The sequence below is a fragment of the Phyllostomus hastatus genome, unplaced genomic scaffold (assembly GCF_019186645.2).
Source record: "Phyllostomus hastatus isolate PE091 unplaced genomic scaffold, TTU_PhHast_1.1 phas_contig_86, whole genome shotgun sequence".
NCBI lineage: Eukaryota > Metazoa > Chordata > Mammalia > Chiroptera > Phyllostomidae > Phyllostomus > Phyllostomus hastatus.
The window spans coordinates 90,617,196-90,637,576 of NW_025333977.1; the positions used below are offsets into that span (position 1 = coordinate 90,617,196).

Consider the following 20,381-nt stretch of genomic DNA (forward strand, 5'->3'; position numbering starts at 1 on the left):
GCTGCTCCAGGGTCAAGGAGCACAGCCAGCCGACCTCACTATTTCAAAGGCAAAGCCAGTGACTCCAGGCCCAGCAGGGGTTCCACTCTGGGCCCCAGGCTGTTAAGGTCCCAGAAGGGAGGGGGTAAGTCTCCAGTCTTGGCAGAGGCAAGAGAAGAAGAGTGAGAATGGGCCGCTCCAGGAAGTGTGAGGTGAATGAGTGTAAGTCATGGGCACCTATCCAAGCTTCCCTAGCCACTCGGGCAGGACAGGTAGGTGTCTGCCTGCCCTTTAGGACGGGGACAGGCCTGGACCATTCTCCTTCTCCACGGGTAGCCTCGCTGGGCCACAGAGAGCACTCTTCCCCGCTGCAGCTCTCATCCTGCTGGGCTGGTGGTTTTCAGACCCAGCGCCTGTCAGACCACCTGGGGGCTTTTATAAGGAGTGGTCCAGAGCCCCACCCCCAGAGTTCAACATAGTTGGCCTGGGGCGGGGTTCTGCCATCGATTGTTTTTTGCTGTTTTATTTTAAGCGTCCCTGGTGATGCTATGCGCAGCCAGGGTTGAGAACTAGTCCACAGGGCACCTTCTCAGGGTGGCTTCCACCACCTGTGTGAACCCCAGCCTCTCCCAGCTGTACTGGCCCCCACCCAGCACCTGTCACCATTTAATGTGCCATTTACGCCCCTGTGGTGGTTATCTATCATTATGCTCTTGTCTGTCTCTCCCTATTAGAATGTAAACTCCCTTAAGGGGGAAGTTTGGTCAATTCCATTAACTGCTACAACGCAGCTCAATGCCTGGCACAGAGAGTAAATGTCCACTAAAATTTACAGCTGAGTGGATGAGTGACTGAGTGAGGACAGGTCTTGTCTACTTGCCTTCTGCTCTATCTGTCCCCAAACCCTCCACCACATACACCCCCCCCCAGCACAACACCCAGAGCACAGCAAGTGCCTGTGTATGAGCTCCCTAGGCCTGCTGGAACAAAGGACCACACACTGGGTGGCTGAAAACAACGGAAATTCAATCTCTCCCAGTTCTGGTGCTAAAAGTCAGAACCAAGGTGTCCGCAGGGCCACGCCCCGCCAAGACTCTGGGTTGAACCCTGCCTTGCCTCTTCCTGGTGGCGGCTGGCTTGGCACCTGGGTTTGCAGCTGCTTCACCCTAATCTCGGCCTCTGTCGTCACACGGCATTCTTCCTGTATATCATTCTCTTCACAGGGCATTCTCCTCTTTGTATCAGGACCAGTCACATTGGATTAGGGGCCCACCCTTGTCCAGCATGACCCCCTCTTAACTTGACTTCATCTGCAAAGACACCATTTCCAAATAAGGTCAAGTTCATAGGCACCAGGATTAGAACCTCAACATATCTTTTAGAGGGACAAAATCCAACCTACAATAGTGCCTAATATATTTTGGCTGAATGGAAGAGAATGTTCATAGTTTCAGAGCAACTAAATAGCAGAACCGGTCTCCAGTAGCTCTTGCTTCTACCCCACTGGGCCTCTCGGAGCCCCAAGCATGTCGCCTGAGACGTGAGCCTGCAGGGTCCGGGCCCGGCTCCCAGGAGACGCTCTAGCAATGTTCATGCAACAAACGGTAGGACGGCGACAGAGGCCACATACAGCTTCTTGGTTCTGTGCCAAGAGATGCTGGGAACATCGGTGTGTGAGGGCCTCCAAGCAGCTTAGAAAGCCTGACCCGTCCTCCAGGATCCTGGGATTTACTCTTCCATGGCCCCACCTGGGACCTTCAACAGCTGCTGAGGAACCAGGGAGGGGTGGGCTGCTATGGCTCCCTCCCTCAGATGGTAGGACAGAGCAACCAGCCAGTCAGAAAGGAGGGGGCTCAAATCAGGGCTTCTAACCTGCATGGAAGCTTGGACAGGGCCCTGGAGAGCCCAACTCTGAACCTCTGCAGCTTTGCCTACATGTTTATGGAAACGCTGCCACCTCCACATTTCCCCACCTCCTGTCAGAGACAGGTCACGCTTCTCTGCCATCCTGGAGAGGGTTCTGCTCAGTGACTGTCACTCCTGGAGGCTCCTGTTTTACAAGGTTTACCTAAAGGCAGACTGGCTGTTCCGCTGGCCAACATTTCCTGGTCTGCTCCTTGGTGATTCTGAAGGCCATTGTACAACCAGCCCAGGGCCCAGACATGCTGTAAGGTGCTAATTCATTGATTAGCTCCCACTTGAGAGCTCATGTTGGGAACGTGACCAGGCCCTAAACGGCGGGCAAATAGAAGCCAGCGGGCCCACTCTGGATGTGCACGCCTCCCTAATTGCTTGTCATCCATCACATGTGGCTGCCTGCATCCCACTCCAGAGGCAAGAGTGGGCAGGCACTCAGTCCCCATTACCACACTAGGCCCCTCAGCTATCTGTCACAGCTTCAGCTCAGCTTTGCCACATGCATTTTTAGCTAAGCGCATTTCCTCATTGTTGCTCCTGCTTGCTGCCAACAGGCCCTGTGACTTGATGAAGCTGTCGGGGTCTCACCCTGTTCCCGTGAGAAAGCCACATGGAGCAGCATCTCTGAACACCCAAGGGCGACTTTGCCTAGTGGTCAAGCAGCCGACATTGCTGAAGACCTGCTCCTCTGACCTCCTGCATCCCTCAGCATTACTCAGAGAGGGAACTCGAGAAACGCCAAGAGCAAACCATCTGTTAAGGTGGGCCTCAGAGGAGCCAGGGCCTGGGGAAACAGAGGTCATAGGGGGAATAGGAAAGAGGGATGGCAAGGTCTCAGTCCAGCTCCCAGGACGTTGGGCCCAGCAGGAGCTGAAGCAGGTCTTGGGAAGCAGGGCAGGAAGTGCCCTGGAGGCCCCTCACATGCAGCCTGGGGAGGCCCAGTTACAACTGGCCAAGGGTCTGTTCTGGACCAAGAGGGCTGCCCATTCCAGTGTGCCCTCCCTCTGCTGCAAACCGCACAACCTGGGGAGCCTCTTGGGTCCATCCGTGCCCCTTGTAAGATAAAGGAGGAGCGATGGTCACTCACATGTACTAGGTGGACAGCACAATCAGGTGTGGTCTCATCAACACCTGGTTTGGAATGGCCACCCACGACTGGGCGTTTTCCAAGGGGTGGTAGAAAAATGATTACAGCAAAGCATACGAACTAGGAGCAGCCAGAGACCCATTTGAGGACAAAGCTGGCAGAGGCAAAGAGGGACAGCCAATGAGAGAACACTAAACACTGACGTCAGCACAGACTCCTCCAACCCGGAAAATCTGCCCTGAGCCGGCCACGCCCTCCCCACGCCCCACAGACGGGACACCCTCCTACGGAAGGTGGCTTCACCATCAGGGCCCAGCACAGGAGGTCTGGGGTTAATATGCGTCCTGAAATCAGTGCTGCCAGCCTCAGTGCCTCCTGGAGACCCCATTCCGCCCCGACCCCTCCATCTTGTTTCTGACCACAGACCCTGCCCCCACCACCCAGACAATGCACCGCCCTACAGACTGGCTATTGCGGAGTCTGGCCAGGGCTGGAGAAGTGCTTCTCAAAGAAGAAACCTGTTAAGGGGGATGGGGACTGCACCGAGACCCAGCAGCTCTCGGGGCCTTGCGGGGCTGAGACTATGTGCTTTCCGTTTTTGTTTTTGTTTTTTTGTTTGTTTGTTTGTTTTGTTTTGTTTTTCTATGCCGCTCTTATTTTCCAATGTTTCTACAAATAGCATACACCCTTTATATAATCTAAAAAAAAAATGTTTGTTTATAAAAGGTTGGCAACAAATCACATTCTTCCCCTAAGGCCCGACCACAACTCTTCCACATTCACGATATTTTCTTCCACTCACCCGGCCCAGACTAAGCCTTTTACGCCTGAATTCCTACTAGGATCAGAATCACGAATCCCAGCTGGTTCTAGTGGTTTCAAAGACAAAGCCTGACACGGTCAGTGGGTCAGTGCCTCTTCGCCTTGCCTCTTCCTCTCTTCCTATCTCCCCCGAGGCCTCCACGCTGACTGCAGAGAGCCCACACAGTAAGTCCTTGCGAGCGGCTGGCTCCGTTCCCAAGGTCCCCACTGCGCGTCACAGGACCAGCCCAGGTTTGCTGTCAGGGCCCGAGCCCAGGCAAGGACAGGAAGAAATCACGAATTTGTGCGCTGTTGGTGGGAAGGTGAAATGGTGAATCACCGTGGAAAGGAAAAGTCTGGAGCTCCTTTAAAAACATTTTTTTAAGTTACCACTGACATAGCGGTTTCACTTCTCTGTATGTACCTGAGAGAACCGAAAACAGGGACTCGAAGGGACATCTGTACACCCATACTCGTGGAGCATTACCGGAAAGAGTCAGAGGGGAAGAAGCCCAGGTGCCCATCGATCGATGCGTGGTTGAGCAAAATATGGTGTTCACACACCATGGGATATGATTCGGCCTTAAAGGAACATCTGACACACGCTCCAACACGGATGAACTCCGAAGCTGAAATTACGTCAACAGTGCAAGAAGCCAGACACATGGGCGGGCACCGTGCGACTCCGCGTGTGTGAGGGGCGACAGCTGCCCCAATGCAGACGGGACGCAGCACCGCCAGAGGGCGGCGCCCAGGGCTGCGGGCGCTGTGACGTGCTCAACACCTTGGAGCCGCGCACTTCAGGTGGTTAAAATGTAAATCGTGCGTCCTGTCTATTTTACCGCAAGAAAATAATCGATTAATTGTAATTAATTAGAAGACCCAACCCCAGTGCCCACCCCACCCCCCCACATACACAGGGCCAGCCGCGAGCTCAGGCCGCGGCCCCCGCAGCACCCAGCGCGGCCCCTCCTCACCGGTGGGCGCCGCGAGTTCCCCAAGGGGCAAGCACAGCGTCTTCCCCGTCTACTCCTAGTCACACTTGGCACGAGCAGCAGCTCAGTAAGTGCCTATGGAATGAATGATAATATAAAGGCCACTTATATCTATAATTGGTATGAGTACAGAGTTGAGAATACTTTCCTTAATATCAGGTTGGAGACAGGAGTGCCAGGCGTTTAGGGACCAGGCCTCACTCACGCGGCTGGTAGGGCAGGGCCGTAGGCGAGCACACCCCTCTCTGCCCACAGCGTGCACGACCCGCTCCGGGCTAACTGAGCACCGTGGACACGGTGGCGAGGTCATTATAATTCAGAACCACGAGGTAGCTGAGCCAGACGGCGGAGCGACCTGGGGATGCAGCCAAGTCCTTGAAGGAGACAGGAGAGGAGATAATAACCTTACAAGGAGGAGGTCTGGGGAGACTGGGAAGAGGGGGGAGGGGAGGAGTGAGGGCAGGGCAGCACTCCCTAGACCTTGCCACAGCCTTGCATATAGTGAAGGGAGGTAACTCGTTTTCACACCTGGGCCAATGGCCCCTCTGCTGGCCCCTGGCTCCAGCCCCAAAGGGCTCCCGAGTCCCTGAGAATGAGTCTCCGATTCAAGCCAGTGCACCCAGACTCTATCCCCATGGTCCCCACAATGCAGCCCTATAAGGAACAAGTTTGCTCAGCAGAGGACGGGGACCTCTCCAACACCCACAACCTTTAAAATCCTAAGGGGTCTGGCACAGGGACAGGCCAACCAGCTGCAGGGCCATCCTCACTCAGCAGAGACCCCTATGGAGGGGAGCAGCCTTCCGCACCCTCTCAGGCTTTCCAGGCCCCTGAGACCTTTGGGGTACTGGGTTACCTGACCCTGATGCCTGCCTGAGCGCCTGCTCCACCTCCATGGGGCAAACACTCTGCAGTCCCCTCCCGGGACAGGGGACCTGCCAAGGCTTTGCACACTCTACCTCGTTCCCCTCCCAGCACTCCTAAAGGGAGCCCTGGGGGTGGGGGGAGCCCAGCTTGTAGGCTCTGGCCTCCATAACCTTTATCACAGCTACAGCAGAACAACTGAGCGGTGAGTTGTGTGACATCTATTCCACACCCTCGGACAAAGCAGGCTCAGCCCACTCCTCATGGGGTGCATTCCCAACTAATTAATCTGTTGTTTGGCATGCGTCTTCCGAACAGAAGGTGAGCTTCCCAGTGTCAGGGACAGTGTCTCCCTTCAACCCCTGACCTGAGCTAAATGTCAGAGAGCTAGAGGTCCCCACCAAGGGAGGCAGAAGCAAAATATCTGCTGAGCGGAGGAGTGGGTAGACATCACTACTCCCGTGTTACCGGTGAGGGGCTGCAGCTCAGATTAGGCGACTTGCCCAAGTTCCCAGAACTACTAAGTGGCAGAGGAGGGTGTGACCCAGTCTGCTCAACACAGAACCCTGGTGTCACCTGGGTTCTTGCTGCATCTGTACCTTTACTGTGACCCATGGGGATGAGCCTCCTCCTGATGTGGTGCTTCTCTGGTTGGCCCCTCCCCCCAACCCCAGTGTCCCTCCTCCCAGGCAGAGCCCTGGGAGCCCCACACCAGAGCAACCTCTGTTGGCATGTGCTAGACTCTTGTCCCAGGAATGGGGACAGCATGATCCACCTCTGACCCCGGCACTGCCCGCTACAGGAGGGGCGGATAGCTGCAAGAAAGGCGGGGATAGGGGAGAGGGCTCTCAGCCTCAGGCCTAACATCCCAGCAAATAGGCCTCAGTGCCAGCTGACCTGTCCAGCCAGAGGGGCTGAAACATCTCCATCTGTCACTGCACATCAGACAGGAGAGGCATGGACGGGGTCCCCGGGGGTTCCTTGGCCTCTGGCCTGCCTCACCCCATGGCTGGTGGTGGATCAGCACCAAAGCACTCGATGAGCTCCCGGCAGCCCCGGGCACTGTCTGCTGCACAGCCATCCTCCTCGGGGCCAGCAAGAGCCAGGCCACAGAGAGTCAGGCGCCTGTCTGTCACCCCACCCCGCCCAAACTCTTCCCTCCCCATGAGTTGCTTCCGCTTCCATAGATCCAGTTCCAATCTGTCACACCCGGAGCGGATTTATTTTTTTTGTGGCCTTGCTCTCTGTGGGGTAGAGAACAGCATGTCATCACCCTCCCTAAATATTACTGTTCCACAGAGATTTGACGAATGTGACTCATCACCCTTCCACTCTCCAGCTAGAGAATCCCCAGGCTTTCTCTGCTGATAGGAGCATGATAACAATCACAACAACAGCAACAACAGTAACAGTAGCTCCCGATTACTGCACACTGCTCTTCGCCAGGTGCAGTGCTAAGCACCATCCTTGAGTTATTCCACTGACTCTTCACAACCCTGTTACGCTGGTGCCTTTCTTGTTCCATCGTGTAGAGGAGGAAACTGCGGATCGGGGGGCTCGATGCCTACTGCTTGCCCTGGTCACACAGCCAGGAAACACTGGCACGCCTTGCAGGGCTGCCCAACCCCGGGCCCTGGCCCCCAAGTGTGTTTCTACACTGTGGTGTCTCCCTCCACCTGCTGTTCGACGCCCAGCCCGAGCCTGACTGGAGCAAGCCATGCGCCCCTCCCAGAGCCGCTACATCCAGCGAGGCTGGTGGGAGAGGGGAGGGGCCCGCAGGGTGTTTGCTTGATTGCTCACGACTGGCCTCTGATGTGTACCCGCCACCTCTAGACTGGCACTTTCAGAGTCAGAATTATGTCTGTCCCCAGGAAAATGATGGCATCTAGGTTTCTCTCTCCTTTCATCTCTTCCCTGATGGCTGTCATTCATCCTGAGCATGTCCGAGAACAGAAATGCCCGCGCTGGGGCTGGGTCTGCTTCTTGCCATGCGGATGCCAGGCTGCTCTGTTCTTTCATGGAAGCAAAGTCACAGCCTCCCTGGGAGAAAAGAGGCGAGGGTGGGGTTCCCCCAGGAATGGGCCGCTTTTGTGGTGGCAGAGAGGCTGGAGTCAGGCCTCTGACCAAACCCTGTGGCCAGAGGGCCCAAGAGCCAGCCGCCATGAGCTGGGAATACAACGGCACTCACGCGTGGAGAGAGGGCGAGGGGCGGGGCCGAGAGCAGAGGGGCCAGATGGGCCGGACGCGCTAACCGAGCCAGGCTGAGAATCTGTGCCCTGAATGGTGGACTGTTTCCGAGGGAGCACTTTCCTGGACTTCTTTGGTGTTCCACTTTATGTTTTAATGAAATCTGTTGAAAGCTGTGCTGTGCTAAAAGCAGTCAAGGAAAGCGCCTTTCGTCCATGCTCGGCCTGGAACGCTGGCAGGGCTGGCAGGGTGTAGAGATGTGCTTAGGGCTTTGGATGTGTGGGACTGCTTGGCAGGTCACTCCTTCCCACCGGAGCCTGGGGTTTGCTCTGAAGCGGAGGGCCACTTCTTACACGTCAGAAGGCGGAGGCCTCTGGATCTCGGGGCTGCCATCAGACACGAAAGGCCCGGGCGGGTCCTCAGCCACACGCACCCCCACACACAGGCACAGACGCAGGCCAGAAGCCAAACCTCTCTCCTCCAAGTCTCTTTTTCCCCAGGATTCTTTCCTCCACACTCTCATGTGAACAAACTCCTTCCTCCTGGGTGTATAAGAACACCTGTGCAGCGGTCAGGCTGTGGCAAAGCTCTGGAATCCAAAAGCTTTCAGGGACAGTTCTCTCGCTTACCCAGCTATGGGTCTTAGATAAGTTAATCTCTGCGCCTCAGCTTCCTTACCTGTACAATGGAGATAGCAATAGCACCGACCCCTTATATTTATTGTGGGGACCAGTGAATATGTAAAAGTACTTAGAATAGTGTGTGGGTTAGGGAAATCTCTCTCCACGTACTAATTGTCACTGGTGATTACTCCACTGTGAGAGGACAGAGGCAGGTGTGAGGAGGAGAGGAAACCAGCAGTGGGAGCCCCCTACCAAGGTCTGGACTGCCCTTCCCTCTCTGAGCTCAGCAGCTGAGCCTGCAGCCCCAGGGGACGCCTCCTGGGCACAGAGACCCGGCCAGGGGTAGCTTTTCTCCTGCTGCTATCTGCACGGCCCTGGCCCCGGGGGGGGTGGGAAACGCATTAAACTCGGGACAAAAGTGCTGTGCGGGCACATTTTCTCCCAAAAGCTTGGAGTCTGTGTGGAGAGCTGGACAGTGGACATGCGGGCAGAACCACCTGCCAGATTCCAGGGCGTGCACTTGGGGACAAGGCGGTTCTGCCCGCCGGACAAGAAAACCCAGCGCCCTCACCGCCACAGCATCCAGCAGCCTCACCGTGGGTGGGTGTGCATCTGTGTGTATGTGTGTGTGTGTGATTTTCGTTCTTCCATTTAATCCCATTCAGCCCAAGCCTCCGAAGGGCTCTCTCTACACCAGCATAAGAGGACTTTTGGGTCCTAGAAACACCTGCCCAGGGAAAAAGGAACTCTCTCAAAGGCAAACGCAGCTCCTTTTCTGGGCATATGGGAGGATTAGCAGGCCCTGCCAGATGAAGGCCACCGCATCGCTTCATGTCCCCGTGGAACTCAGAAGCAGATTTTGCACTCTATTAATCTACATCTGTTTGCACATCTCTGCTGTCAGCAGCATCTGTCTAGCGAAGCAGTAGACACGCAACGAAAGGAGCGTGGGCTTTAGAGGGGCAACCTGGGTGCCCTCCGCCCCTGGCCGAGTGACCTTGGCCAAAGGTCCTAGCCATTCTGAGCTCAGTCTCTACACCAGGGGTGCTGCTGAGGGTCCCCACCTTGCAGAGCTGTCAGGAGGATTAGCAATGAGGTGGAGAGGGCTGGTCCAGTGCCTGGCACACACTGGCTTAGAAGCTGTGGTGTGCAGCTGCTGGGTGGTGATGAAGACTGAGATGACAGAGGGGATGTGCAGGTCCCACGGCCGCACTTTCCAGCTCCCTTGTTAGGCTCGCCACTCCCCCGACCGCTGGTGGTGTGGCTTTCTCCCTTCTGCTCCTTCCTTCTCCTCCTCTCCCTGCGGCCTCGCCTTCTCCTTCTCCCCCAATAACATTCACTTTCACAGACCTAGAGGGGTGTCCCACACAACACACACGTCAAAGCCACCAGCCCACCCTGCTAGGCTGCGCCCCCGTGAGGGGAAGGGAGTGGGAAGGTCCGTCCTCTCCTTCGCGGCTCTGTTGTCCCACCCTGCCCCTGCCCCTCAGCCTCACTCCTACCTCACGTTGTCGTGTTTCTGGATGTAAATCTTATGGAACATCATATCCTCCTGCTTGGCGTTGATGTCTGCTTTCATCTCCATGGCAACGTGACGGGGAAGGACAGACAGCAGGAGCCTCTCCTGGGGAGGGAAGCAGATGCCTTCGTCACAGCTCCCTCCACCTTTCTGGCAGTGCCCTCTGCTCTCTGGTTGAGTCCTCCACACCTGTGAACACCTGCAGGAAAACCTCTCAGACTGTCCTCAACCTCGTGGGGCTACCGCCTGTGTTTGGGGGGCGGGTATGGCAGTGCTGGAGTCACACTCCCAGGGCCACCTGACCCCCTCTCCCCGGGACACCCCCTGGTCCTCGGTGCACAAGGGGACAAGTATGCCTGGTGGCCCTGTAGCGCTGAGCACCTGGGTGAGAGTCATGCATGGCACCTGAGACTGTGTAACCTTGGGCAATTCACTGAAGCTCCCTGAGCCCCAGGTTCCTCATCTGTAAATAGGGACGGGGCTGCTGAGGGCATTAGATGAGGTCCATTTGATCAGTTTCCAAATACTTGTTGAGCATCTGCCATATTTCAGGCAACCTGCTGGCTGCCAGGGGTTCTAACGGAGAACTGGCCAGGCCAGGTTTACCCTTCACGAAGCTCCCAGCTTCGTGGGAGTTAGGAGGCCTGAGGGGGCCCAGGAGTAGCTGACCTTGGCTGTGGCAAAGCAGGGAGGTAAGAGAAGGCTCCATGGAGACCATAAAAATGAGGTGAGGAAGGGGGCTCTGTTTCCACGTACAGGACAGTGGCCCGGGAGAGAGAGAAAGCATGCTGACTTTGAGAAACAAGCTAAAACCTGTGAGGGGGAGGCGGCGGAGAAGCAGGGAGAGGGCCAGAGCCACACTGTGGGTGAGGAGAGCTGAGCTGGCCCGGCCCGTGCAGGGCTGGGCCTTGCCTCTGATCCATGTTCTTTTCCCAGCCCACCCGCTCAGGGAGGCTCCGCTGCTTCCGGAGCCCGAGGCCTGCACCCGCACGCTCCAACGCCCACCGCCCGCGCCAGGCTTGTTCTTGGAGTTCTCATCTTGAGCCTCACCCCCCAGGCTCTGACCTGCAGCCTCCCGCACTCTCCTGTCCATCACTCGGCTTCCCCAGTATGGCCCTAAGACTCTTCTCCAGCTCCTGGGTCCTTTCTGGCTTCTCCCCCACCCCCGGCCCCAGGTGAAACCTGTCAACCCCTCTGTCCTGCTCGCCCCTGCCCTGGGAGTGAGGTTTCCACCAGCACCTCTGTGGTCACCTCACCCCCCTCTCCCGTCCAGGCTGCCAGCCCGATGTCTGGTCACGGTGACCCACACCCTAAACCACACGCACCTCCCCTGGCGTTCACTCCCCGGTGCTCTTCTTCTCAAGTTCCCTGCCCTTGTCCGTGACGCCCCAGGCTCCTGATCCCCGAGGTCCAGACCCTGCCCCTGTAAATGGCTCTGTCTCTCCGAACTTTCCCTCTGAGACGCAGCCGTGCCCCACAGCCACAGGCCCTGGCCAGCACTGACCGGGTCCTGCTGGTTTGGACACGAGCTCCTGGACTTGCTCTTTCTGTTCCGCATCTGCCTCCACCGTCACACACTGTTCTCACCAGACAGGGGGATTCTGGCCACGCTGTCTGGCCAGACAGCCTCTCCTCAGCCCACCGCCCTGCCTGTCTGGCCTCAGTCTCTCCAGGACCCAGCCTTACCCATGTCATCCCCCTCTCCAAACCTCCAAAGCCTCCCTGGGTTCCACCAGCCACATCATATGTGGATCGCTCTGGGCCCACTGAGCTGCTCCTGTCTTCCACTGCAGCCCCAAGCCCTCCCTCCCCTCCCCCTGCCCCCCTCATCCCACCCCCCATCCCCCGCTTCCTGTGCCCGGTCTGGGTCTGTGCCCTGACCCGCCCCTACCAACCCAAACCCAGCTGCCATCCTCCCCCTCCTGGAGCGCCTCTCCACCGCCCCATCCTCAGGTCTGGGCCTCCTGCAGGCCTGGCCTGGATGACGGGGCAGCCTCACTCCAGTTTCTCCATCCCCAAGCTTGCTGCCTTTGATTTAGCCTCTACTATAAGCCACTGAGTGACCTTTCTAAAACATACACTGGACCACATCGCTGGCCCGAGTAAGACCCTTCTATGTTTCTGGAAGCTTGCAGGACCAGCCCAAGCCCCAGCCTGGCCTGGAGGTTGCCATGATCGGGCCCCTACCCACCCGCTCTGTGCTCCCCTCCCTGCACCCCCTGAACTGAAATCTGCACTCTGCTCCAGACAGAGTGAACTGTGGGAGGCATCTCAAGCCCCTGGTAGTTTTTTCTTGCCTTTGCATGGAAGCCCCTGAGCTAGAGGGACCATCCTCACCCTAGCCCTCCTTCAGGCTCACTATCCCTGACCACTGTATTTCCATGGTCTGTTAACGTGTCTCCTTTCGTGCGAGCAGCGAGACCACTCCCTGGGACAGGAGCACTGTCCTGGTCAGCGCCACAGCCGGCAGCCGCGTGCTAGGCAGACACTGGTGAGCTGGCGAGGGCTGCTGCTCTCCTTGGGTCAGCCCAGCCCCTCCCAGGCGTCAGAGGGCACGGCTGTTGAAGGCTGTCTTGTATTTACCAAGCTCTTGGTAAACAGCTACTGGTTACAGAAACACAAGCTAAAGGACAATTCTGTAACCGTACGGAACGACTGGGAGAAAGTGTGCCTCAGAATGCGTAGATTCCTGAGACCTCGCCACGTCTATAACCGTGTCTAAGGCTGAGGGCCAGGAGGAGTGCACAGGGCGCGGCCAGGGGTGATTCCCAGGCCTCTCATCATCGTGCAGCACCTGGAGCGCCGCCCTTCCCGTGGAGGGCAGGGTGAGGCCCGAGAGCTGCTGGGAGCTGGCTGGGTGAGAAGAGCCCATCCCAGCTCAGCACACCCCATCCCCTTCCCGGCGTCCTGGCCTGGAACGTGGCAGGACAAACCTGTTTTCTCCCCCAAACCCCTATGGGCCTGCTGAAATGTCTAGCCTGGCCACAGCCAAGGCAAGAAAAACTGTGGTGAGCTGTAAAATGCTAATCTTTGCTGGAGAAAGGATAAGGTGCAGAAGTGAGAGGGGCAGTCCCCAACATGGAAAGAGAAGGCAGGTGTCCTTCTCTAGGTGAGAGATGCTGGGGCCCGGGGCTGGGGTGGGATAGGGGGATTTTGAGCAACGTGGGGGCTTAGGAGTGAGTGGGTGCAGAGGTGAGGCGAGGAGACAGCGCCAAGCCTGGGTGTCACTGGAGACGCGGGGCCAGGAGCCCGGGCCAGGCCAGAAGAGTGAGTGCACGGAGCAAGCTGGTCCCTGACTAGACAGCGTGAGCCGTGAGCCGGGGCCCTGGCAAGATGCAGTGGGCCGGGAGGGAAGCAGAGACAGGTGGTGGCGGGGGGAGGGCCGCAGAGCTGCCGCAGCGCTTCCTCCCTGCTCGCTGTCTGGACGTCACTGGCACTCCCCCAGGACGCGTCCCCACAGTCAGAGCCTCCCTCGCATCGGGGACACCACTGTGCGCTCCGGCCACCGTGCGCACTCCACGCCCGCCCGCCCGCCCGCCCGCCGGGAGGGTGCAGGCGACTGTGCGGTCCAAGCCTCGTCTCCCTGGCCCCGAGCTCCAAGGCCAGCCTTCTGAGTTCACGCCGGCCACAGGGTGGGCACAGGGCGGGCACGGGGCAGTGTTGGCTGAGCCCTGGGGGCGACACTAACAGGAGAAGAAAGGGAGGGCTTGGTCTGGAGCGACCCAATCTCTTGCAGGCGTGACTGCGAGGAGGAGTCCGTGGGAGCCCTGCCAGCCACTGGCCTGCCCCTCCCCCCTGGGGCCACAGGGCCCCCTCCGGGCCTCCAGCCTAAAAGCCATGTAGCTCCGCACTCTCAGAGTGCCCAGGCCTCCATCAGGTTCACATACAGAAGAGGACGCAGCAGCCCTGAATCCCGAACAGGACCGTCCCTCGATGCCAGGCAGGCGGGAGGGAAGCCCTGATGCAGCCCTTACCCAAGAGAAGCACACCGGGGCCCATCCCTCCATCCTGGGGTCACTGTGAGGAAGCCCCCACGTCTGTGGCCCTTGAAATGGGCCTGCTTCCTGGCCTAGGAGTCCTCTGAGAGTGAGGTTCAGGGTGAAACCGGGCTGGCCTCCTTTCTCTGAACCAACCAAACCCTAGAACTCAGCACAGAGGAAAGGCCTAGGGTGGGTGTCACAGCTTGGGTCTCCTTTCTTCCTCCCTCCCCTTCATCCTGAAGGAGTGCTGGCACTCTCACAATCCCACCCACCAGCCCCTGCGCAGGGGTGGAGGGCCCCTCCCTGCTGCCAGACTTGGGCGCCAGACTTATTTGTAAAATCACAGGAGGCCACCGAGGAGGCAGGGGCAGGCCCTGGGGTAGAACTCTCTCTCCAGTCTCTGCTAGAGCATTCCCACAGAGCCAAGAATGCTAGGCTCCCTCCAGGAGAAACATTCCCCTGGGCTGGCCCCCACACCCAGGGAGGTGGGGCTGGGCAGCTGTAACAAGCCCAGCTGCTGGGGAGGCAGGTCTTGCATCTGCTCCCTACCAGCTCCCTGCCAGCTGTGCAGAGGCAGGGGGAGGGGGGGCCTTACTCACCTGCTGCTGGTTCTCCCGCTGAGAGTGGAGCCGCGCCTGGATGCACTCGCGGGTCTCCTGGAAGGCCTGTCTCTGGGAGACCTCAGCCGGGTAGTGGGTGCAGACACCCACAATGTTGGTGCAGGAGAAAATGAGGACATTGGAGACAAGCTGCAGAGGGAGAGAGGAGGACACCAGTCACTGGAGCCCCACCCCTGACCCTTCCAGCCCCAGGGCGAGAAGGCCCCAGTCCCCATCTTAGCAAACACCCAGCTGCCAGCAAACCAGTGCCAAGGATAGCTGGGAGTAGCCAAGCATGACTGGTCAGGCTCTGCTGTCCCCAAAGCCCAAAGGCTGGCTGGCCTGTGATGGAGTGCGGAAGGCCCTGGGGACAGCGGATCACTGAATAATCCCACTGAACGTGTCTGCGGCACCAAAGACTAAAAGGATGGGTGTATCGTTGATGCTGTGACTGACTGTGTGTGCAGGGGGTGGCAGAAGCCTGCAAGAAAGTTTCCAGGAGGGTGGCGGGATTTCATTTTTTGAAAGTGTGACAGAGCCCAGCCTAGGACAAAGGGCTGCCCTTTTGCAGAGAAGCCTTGGCTTATCATTCCCCAGGGACCAGCTCTGAGAAACAAGTACTGACTAGCTAACCGTGAGGGCCCCAGTGCCACGCTAGGTCCCCTGGAGAATGAGAGAAGGGGAGGGTCCCTGGCCAGTAGCGATCAGTGCCCACAGGGGTCTCCTCTCCTCTCCCTAGGCTTTCATTCCTTCTCTGCAGCAGCACCAACTGGCGAGCACCCAAGAGCACCCCCGATCCTCCCCGGCGCCCTTCTCCGTGCCACCTGGGATGTGCGTGTGGAAAAGTACCACTGCCCCTCGGGTCACGGACACAAGGTCGGAATTCTTTGGAAAGAACTGTTTACAGAAAAGCTAAGGAAAAACAAAACACAGCACAGCACACAAAAGCAAGTTTACGTAGCACATTTCAGACACTGACAAAGGTGCTGTTTAGGCGGAATTTATTTTGGCAGGTACAGCTCCCGGGGCCTCGGGGTACACTGATCCTGGTCCTGCCCTCACCTCAGGCTGCACGGACAGAAAACTCACAAAGATGCTTCAGGCTTCTAGGCCTCCAAAAACTTCATTCTTAGCCTCAGCCGTACAAAGGGAGGCCAGGCTGGCCCTGCACCTTCCACTGCGGCTCCTCTGACCTCCAGGACAGGAGCCCTGCATTGGCCCCTAGTCCTCTTGGCCATTTGGATCTTAAAAGACTTTCTTTGGGGCATCAACCGCCTGGCAGCAACCCAGCAGACAGCACCCACACCCTTCTTCCAGGGCCCTCTCTGTCTCTGGGACACGGGGCGGGAGCCCCACCTGGACTCAGGTCTGTGCTCTGCCTGAAGGCTGGCTCCTGCCCAGCTCTGGGGTGTCCTGACCGCATGGGGCCCAGCCCACCGAGGCCTGAAGGCCCTCGGACTCCGTGCGGGATGTGGCGCCATCTTTCCCCAGAGACATCCTACAACGTGTTGGCCCCTGTCGGTGAGCAGAAAGACGCTTGCTCTTTCCCGTCTTCAAGTCTTGCCCTCTCCCCAGCTGCACAATAACTTCTGGTTTTCTGGCTGAAGGGCACCTCCCAGATGCCTTCGGAGAAGGGCAAACTCACATGAACAACCCTGGCAACTGTACTGACAACTCACCGCTCCCACAGCCCAGAATCCTACCATCTTCATCTGATGTGAACACGTGGCAGAGAAAAACCCAACCTATTCATCAGAAGGAAAGAAGACCCCTGCTCTACAGAAGCTGACAACCCAACTGAGCAGCTAAGTAGTCAAGGCTGACAAGAACTGGCTGGAGGAAGCGTGTACTGACTCAGAGCAGCAGGAGGGACAGCAGGGAATGTGGGTGATGAGAGGACACCTCTGGGCAGGCCTGGGGCCCACTGGGCCTGGGTGAGAGACAGGCTTGGGGAGGCTGACAGGCATGTGGAAGGGCCTCCCTGGAGAGTGTCTGCAGGAAGCTCGGGCTTGTGAGGTGCTCTGGCTCCTTGAGTAAACAACCCAGGCTCTCTGATCCTGAGAGGAAGTACGTCCACTGAAGAAAGACGGAGCTGAAAAGGCAGACGGTGCCAGACCAAAGTGGCATGTGCATGTCGGGTTGAGAAGCCCTGGACAATCCTTATACAACAGGAGCCATAAAGGACTGTTGGACCCAAGAACAGAAGGATGAGCACACTGTTTTCAGCAAGATTCATTGGGGGCGAGAATAGTGCAGGAAGTGGGAGATGGGTCAGGAGGCTGCCAGAGAAACCCAAAGTATGGGAACAAAGACCTACATGAGGCTGGGAGCTGGCAAGGCAGAGATGACTCAGAAGGAAGAGCCCCTAAGACCAGGAAGGAAAAAGTTCAGGAAAAAAGAGACCGTGGCCTGCAGTATTATCCAATGCAGTGACTATGGAAGGTCACCTGAGGAAAGCCCCCAGAAGTCACTGGGGACCACAGAGAGAGGGGCAAGGAGACAAATGAAATGAGGAGGTGAAGGCTGAAGGTGCAGACCACAGGGAATTCTGAAGAATGTTCCAGTTAGGAGACATCTTCTGAAAGGCAAGAGGAAGGTGCCAGATGATAAAAACAAAAGTGAGATGCAGTGGGGAAAAACTAAAACCATGCCCCTTAAGACCGGGAACAAGACAGGGGTGTCCACTTTCACCACTCTCATTCAATTTGGCACTATAAGTCCTAGTCACAGCAATCAGACAAGAAGAAATGAAAGACAACCAAACTGGAAAGGAAGAAGGAAAAACACCATTATCCTCAGATGACATGATACTGCACTGTCAAAGGTTCCACCAAAAACTACTAGAACTGATAAATGAATTCAGTAAAGCAGCAGGATACAAAATAAATATTCAGAAATTGGTTGTATTTTTTTACACCAATAATAAACTATTAGAAAGGGAAACTAAACTAAAAACACAATCCCATTTACAATTGCATTGAAAAACACCTGGGATAAATTTAACCACAAAGGGAAAACACCTCTACTCAGAAAATTGTAAGATATTGAAGAAAGAAACTGAAAATGATGCAAATAAATGCAAGCATATACCATGCTCAGGAATAGAAAAAATTAACATCATTAAAATGTCCATATTACCCAAAGCAATCTACAGATTCAATGCAATTCGTTTCAAAATACCAATGGCACATTTCACAGAACTGGAACAAATGATCCAAAAATGTATACAGAACCATAAAAGACTTCTAAGAGCCACATCAACCTTAAGAAAGAAGAACAAAGTTGGAAGTATCATGTACCTGATACCAAACTATACTAGAAACCTATACTAATCAAAACAGCATGGTACTGGCATAGAAACAGATATACAAATCAATGAAGCAGAACAGAGAGCCCACAAATAAACCCACACCAACATGGTCAAGTAATATTTGACAAAAAAGGCACGAACATACAGCGTGGGGCAAAAATAGGTTTACAGTTGTGAGCATGTGAAACACAGAGTTTATTCTTGTATTACTATTTATTAATTATTGTATTATTTTCCATAGGGACAACTATAAACTTACTTTTGCCATACCCTGTCCAATGGGGTAAAGACAGTCTATTCAATAAATGCTGTTGGGAAAACTGGGCAGATACATGCAAAAAAATGAAAACTAGACCACAATCTTACACCACATATAATATATATAAGAATAAACTCAAAATGGATCAAAGACTTAAACGTAAAACCTGAAACCATAAGACTTTTAGAAGAAAACATAGGCAGTAAAATCTCTGATATTTCTTTTAACAATATTTTTTCTGATATACCTATCTCCTTATAAATAAATGGGACCACATCAAACTAAAAAGTTTTTGCACAACAAAGAAATCATCAACAAGACAAAAAGACAACCTACTGAGTGGAAGATATTCATCAATAGTACAACTGATAAGGGGTTAATATCCAACATTTATTAAAAACTCATACAACTCAACACCAAAAAACCCCAAACAATCCAATTAAAATTGGGCAGAGGTCCTGAACATACACTTTTCCAAAGAGGACACACAGATGCCAACCAACATATGAAAAGATGCTCAATGTCACTAATCATCAGAGGGATGCAAATTAAAACCACAATGAGATACCACCTCACACTGGTCAGAATGGCCATCATCAATAAATCAGCAAACAACAAGTGTTGGTTAGGATGTGGAGAAAAAATAACCCTTGTGCCCTGTTGGTAGGAAAGCAGACTGGTATAGACGCTGTGGAAAGCGGTATGGAGATACCTCAAAAAATTAAAAATGGAACTGATTTATGACATAGTGATTCCACTTCTGGAAATTTATTCAAAGAAGCCTGAAACACTAACTCAAAAGAACTTCCGCACCCCTATGTTCACTGCAGTATTATTCACAAGAGCCAAGATTTGGAACCCCAAGCGCCTATCAGTAGATGAGTAGATAAAAAAGGTGTAGTACATTTACACAATGGAATACTACTCGGCCATAAAAAGGAAGGAAATCTTACTCTTTGATAGCATGGATGGACCTGGAGAATATTATGCTAAGTAAAATAAGCCAGTCATAGAAAGGCAAGTACCATATGATTTCACTTGTATGTGGAATCTAATGAACAAACAAACAAATAAAATAGAAACAGACTTATAAATATAGAGAACAAACTGACAGCTGTCAGAGGGGAGGGGATGGGGGCCTGCGTGAAAAAGGTGAAGGGATTAAGAGTACAGATTGGTAGTTACGAAACAGTCATGGGGATGTGAAGGACAACATCTAGAATATAGTCAATAATGCTGTAATAAATACAGATGGTGCCAGGTGGGTACTGGAAATATCAGGGAGAACACACTGTAAAGTATATGGTTGTCTAACCACTATGGTTCCCCTGAAACTAATACAAAATAACACTGAATGTAAACCGTACTTGAAAACATAAAAAAATTCTAAGAAAGTGAAAAGAGCTCACGGAATGGAATGATCTGCAAATCATGCATCACACCTTTATTTTTGACAAACACACAAACGCAGCTATACGGAGCCAGAACAACTGGATGTCCACATGATTAACTCGAACTCACAACATACACAAGAATTCACTCAGAAGGGTTCAATGAAACCAGAAACCATTACACTTCCAGAAGAAAACACAGAACATTGGGTTAGGAAAGAACATTTTCTGTACAGCAGCAAAATCACGATCCATAAAAGGAGAGAAATGATAAATTGATAAATTAGGCTTCATCAAAATTAAGAGCATTTGCCTTCAAAGGGCATTGTTAAGATAATGAAAAGACAAGCCACAGGTTGGGAGAAATTACTTATGAATCACATATTTGATAATAAAAACTTACACCCAGAATTCATAAAGAACTCCCAAAAGTCAACAGTAAGAAAACAAACACACCATTTTTCAAAAGAGCAAAAGGTTTAAATAAACGACTCGCCAGAGAACAATGACATGTATGCACACAGGAAGGAGCTCCAAATCACCAGCCATTTGGGACATGAAAAAATGTAAAAACAGTAAGATGTTACTAAACAGAATCAGAAAGGCTAAAATAAAATAAAATAAAATTTTAAAATGCAAAGCAGAGGGAAAACAGCTTGCAAACCGGCCCCGTAAGAATGGGGGACAACTGGGACTCTCGCCCCGGCGGCAGGAAGGAGGAGGACGGCGCGGCGGCTGCAGAACACTGTCCGTTTCTCCTCAAGTTTGGCAGGTGCTTGCCCTGTGACTAGCGAGCGCACTCCCAGGTGTTTGCCACAACGAAGTGAAAGTTATGGTCACATAAAAGTCTGTGCAGGCATGTTTATGGGA

The 20,381-nt window shown here is 54.4% G+C and overlaps 1 protein-coding gene across 3 annotated transcripts in view; it reads right to left on the bottom strand.

Annotated features, from left to right (window-relative positions):
- ADCY5 (adenylate cyclase 5) overlaps window positions 1–20,381 on the bottom strand; it is a 146,774-nt gene that overhangs the window by 49,755 nt on the left and 76,638 nt on the right. For all 3 annotated transcript variants that reach the window (XM_045851034.1, XM_045851033.1, XM_045851035.1), the window contains exons 2-3: window positions 14,552–14,701; window positions 9,956–10,077 (exon numbers count right to left, since the gene is read on the bottom strand). In XM_045851034.1, the coding sequence (XP_045706990.1) occupies window positions 9,956–10,077; window positions 14,552–14,701 (272 nt within the window). The remainder of the gene's footprint in view (window positions 1–9,955; window positions 10,078–14,551; window positions 14,702–20,381) is intronic.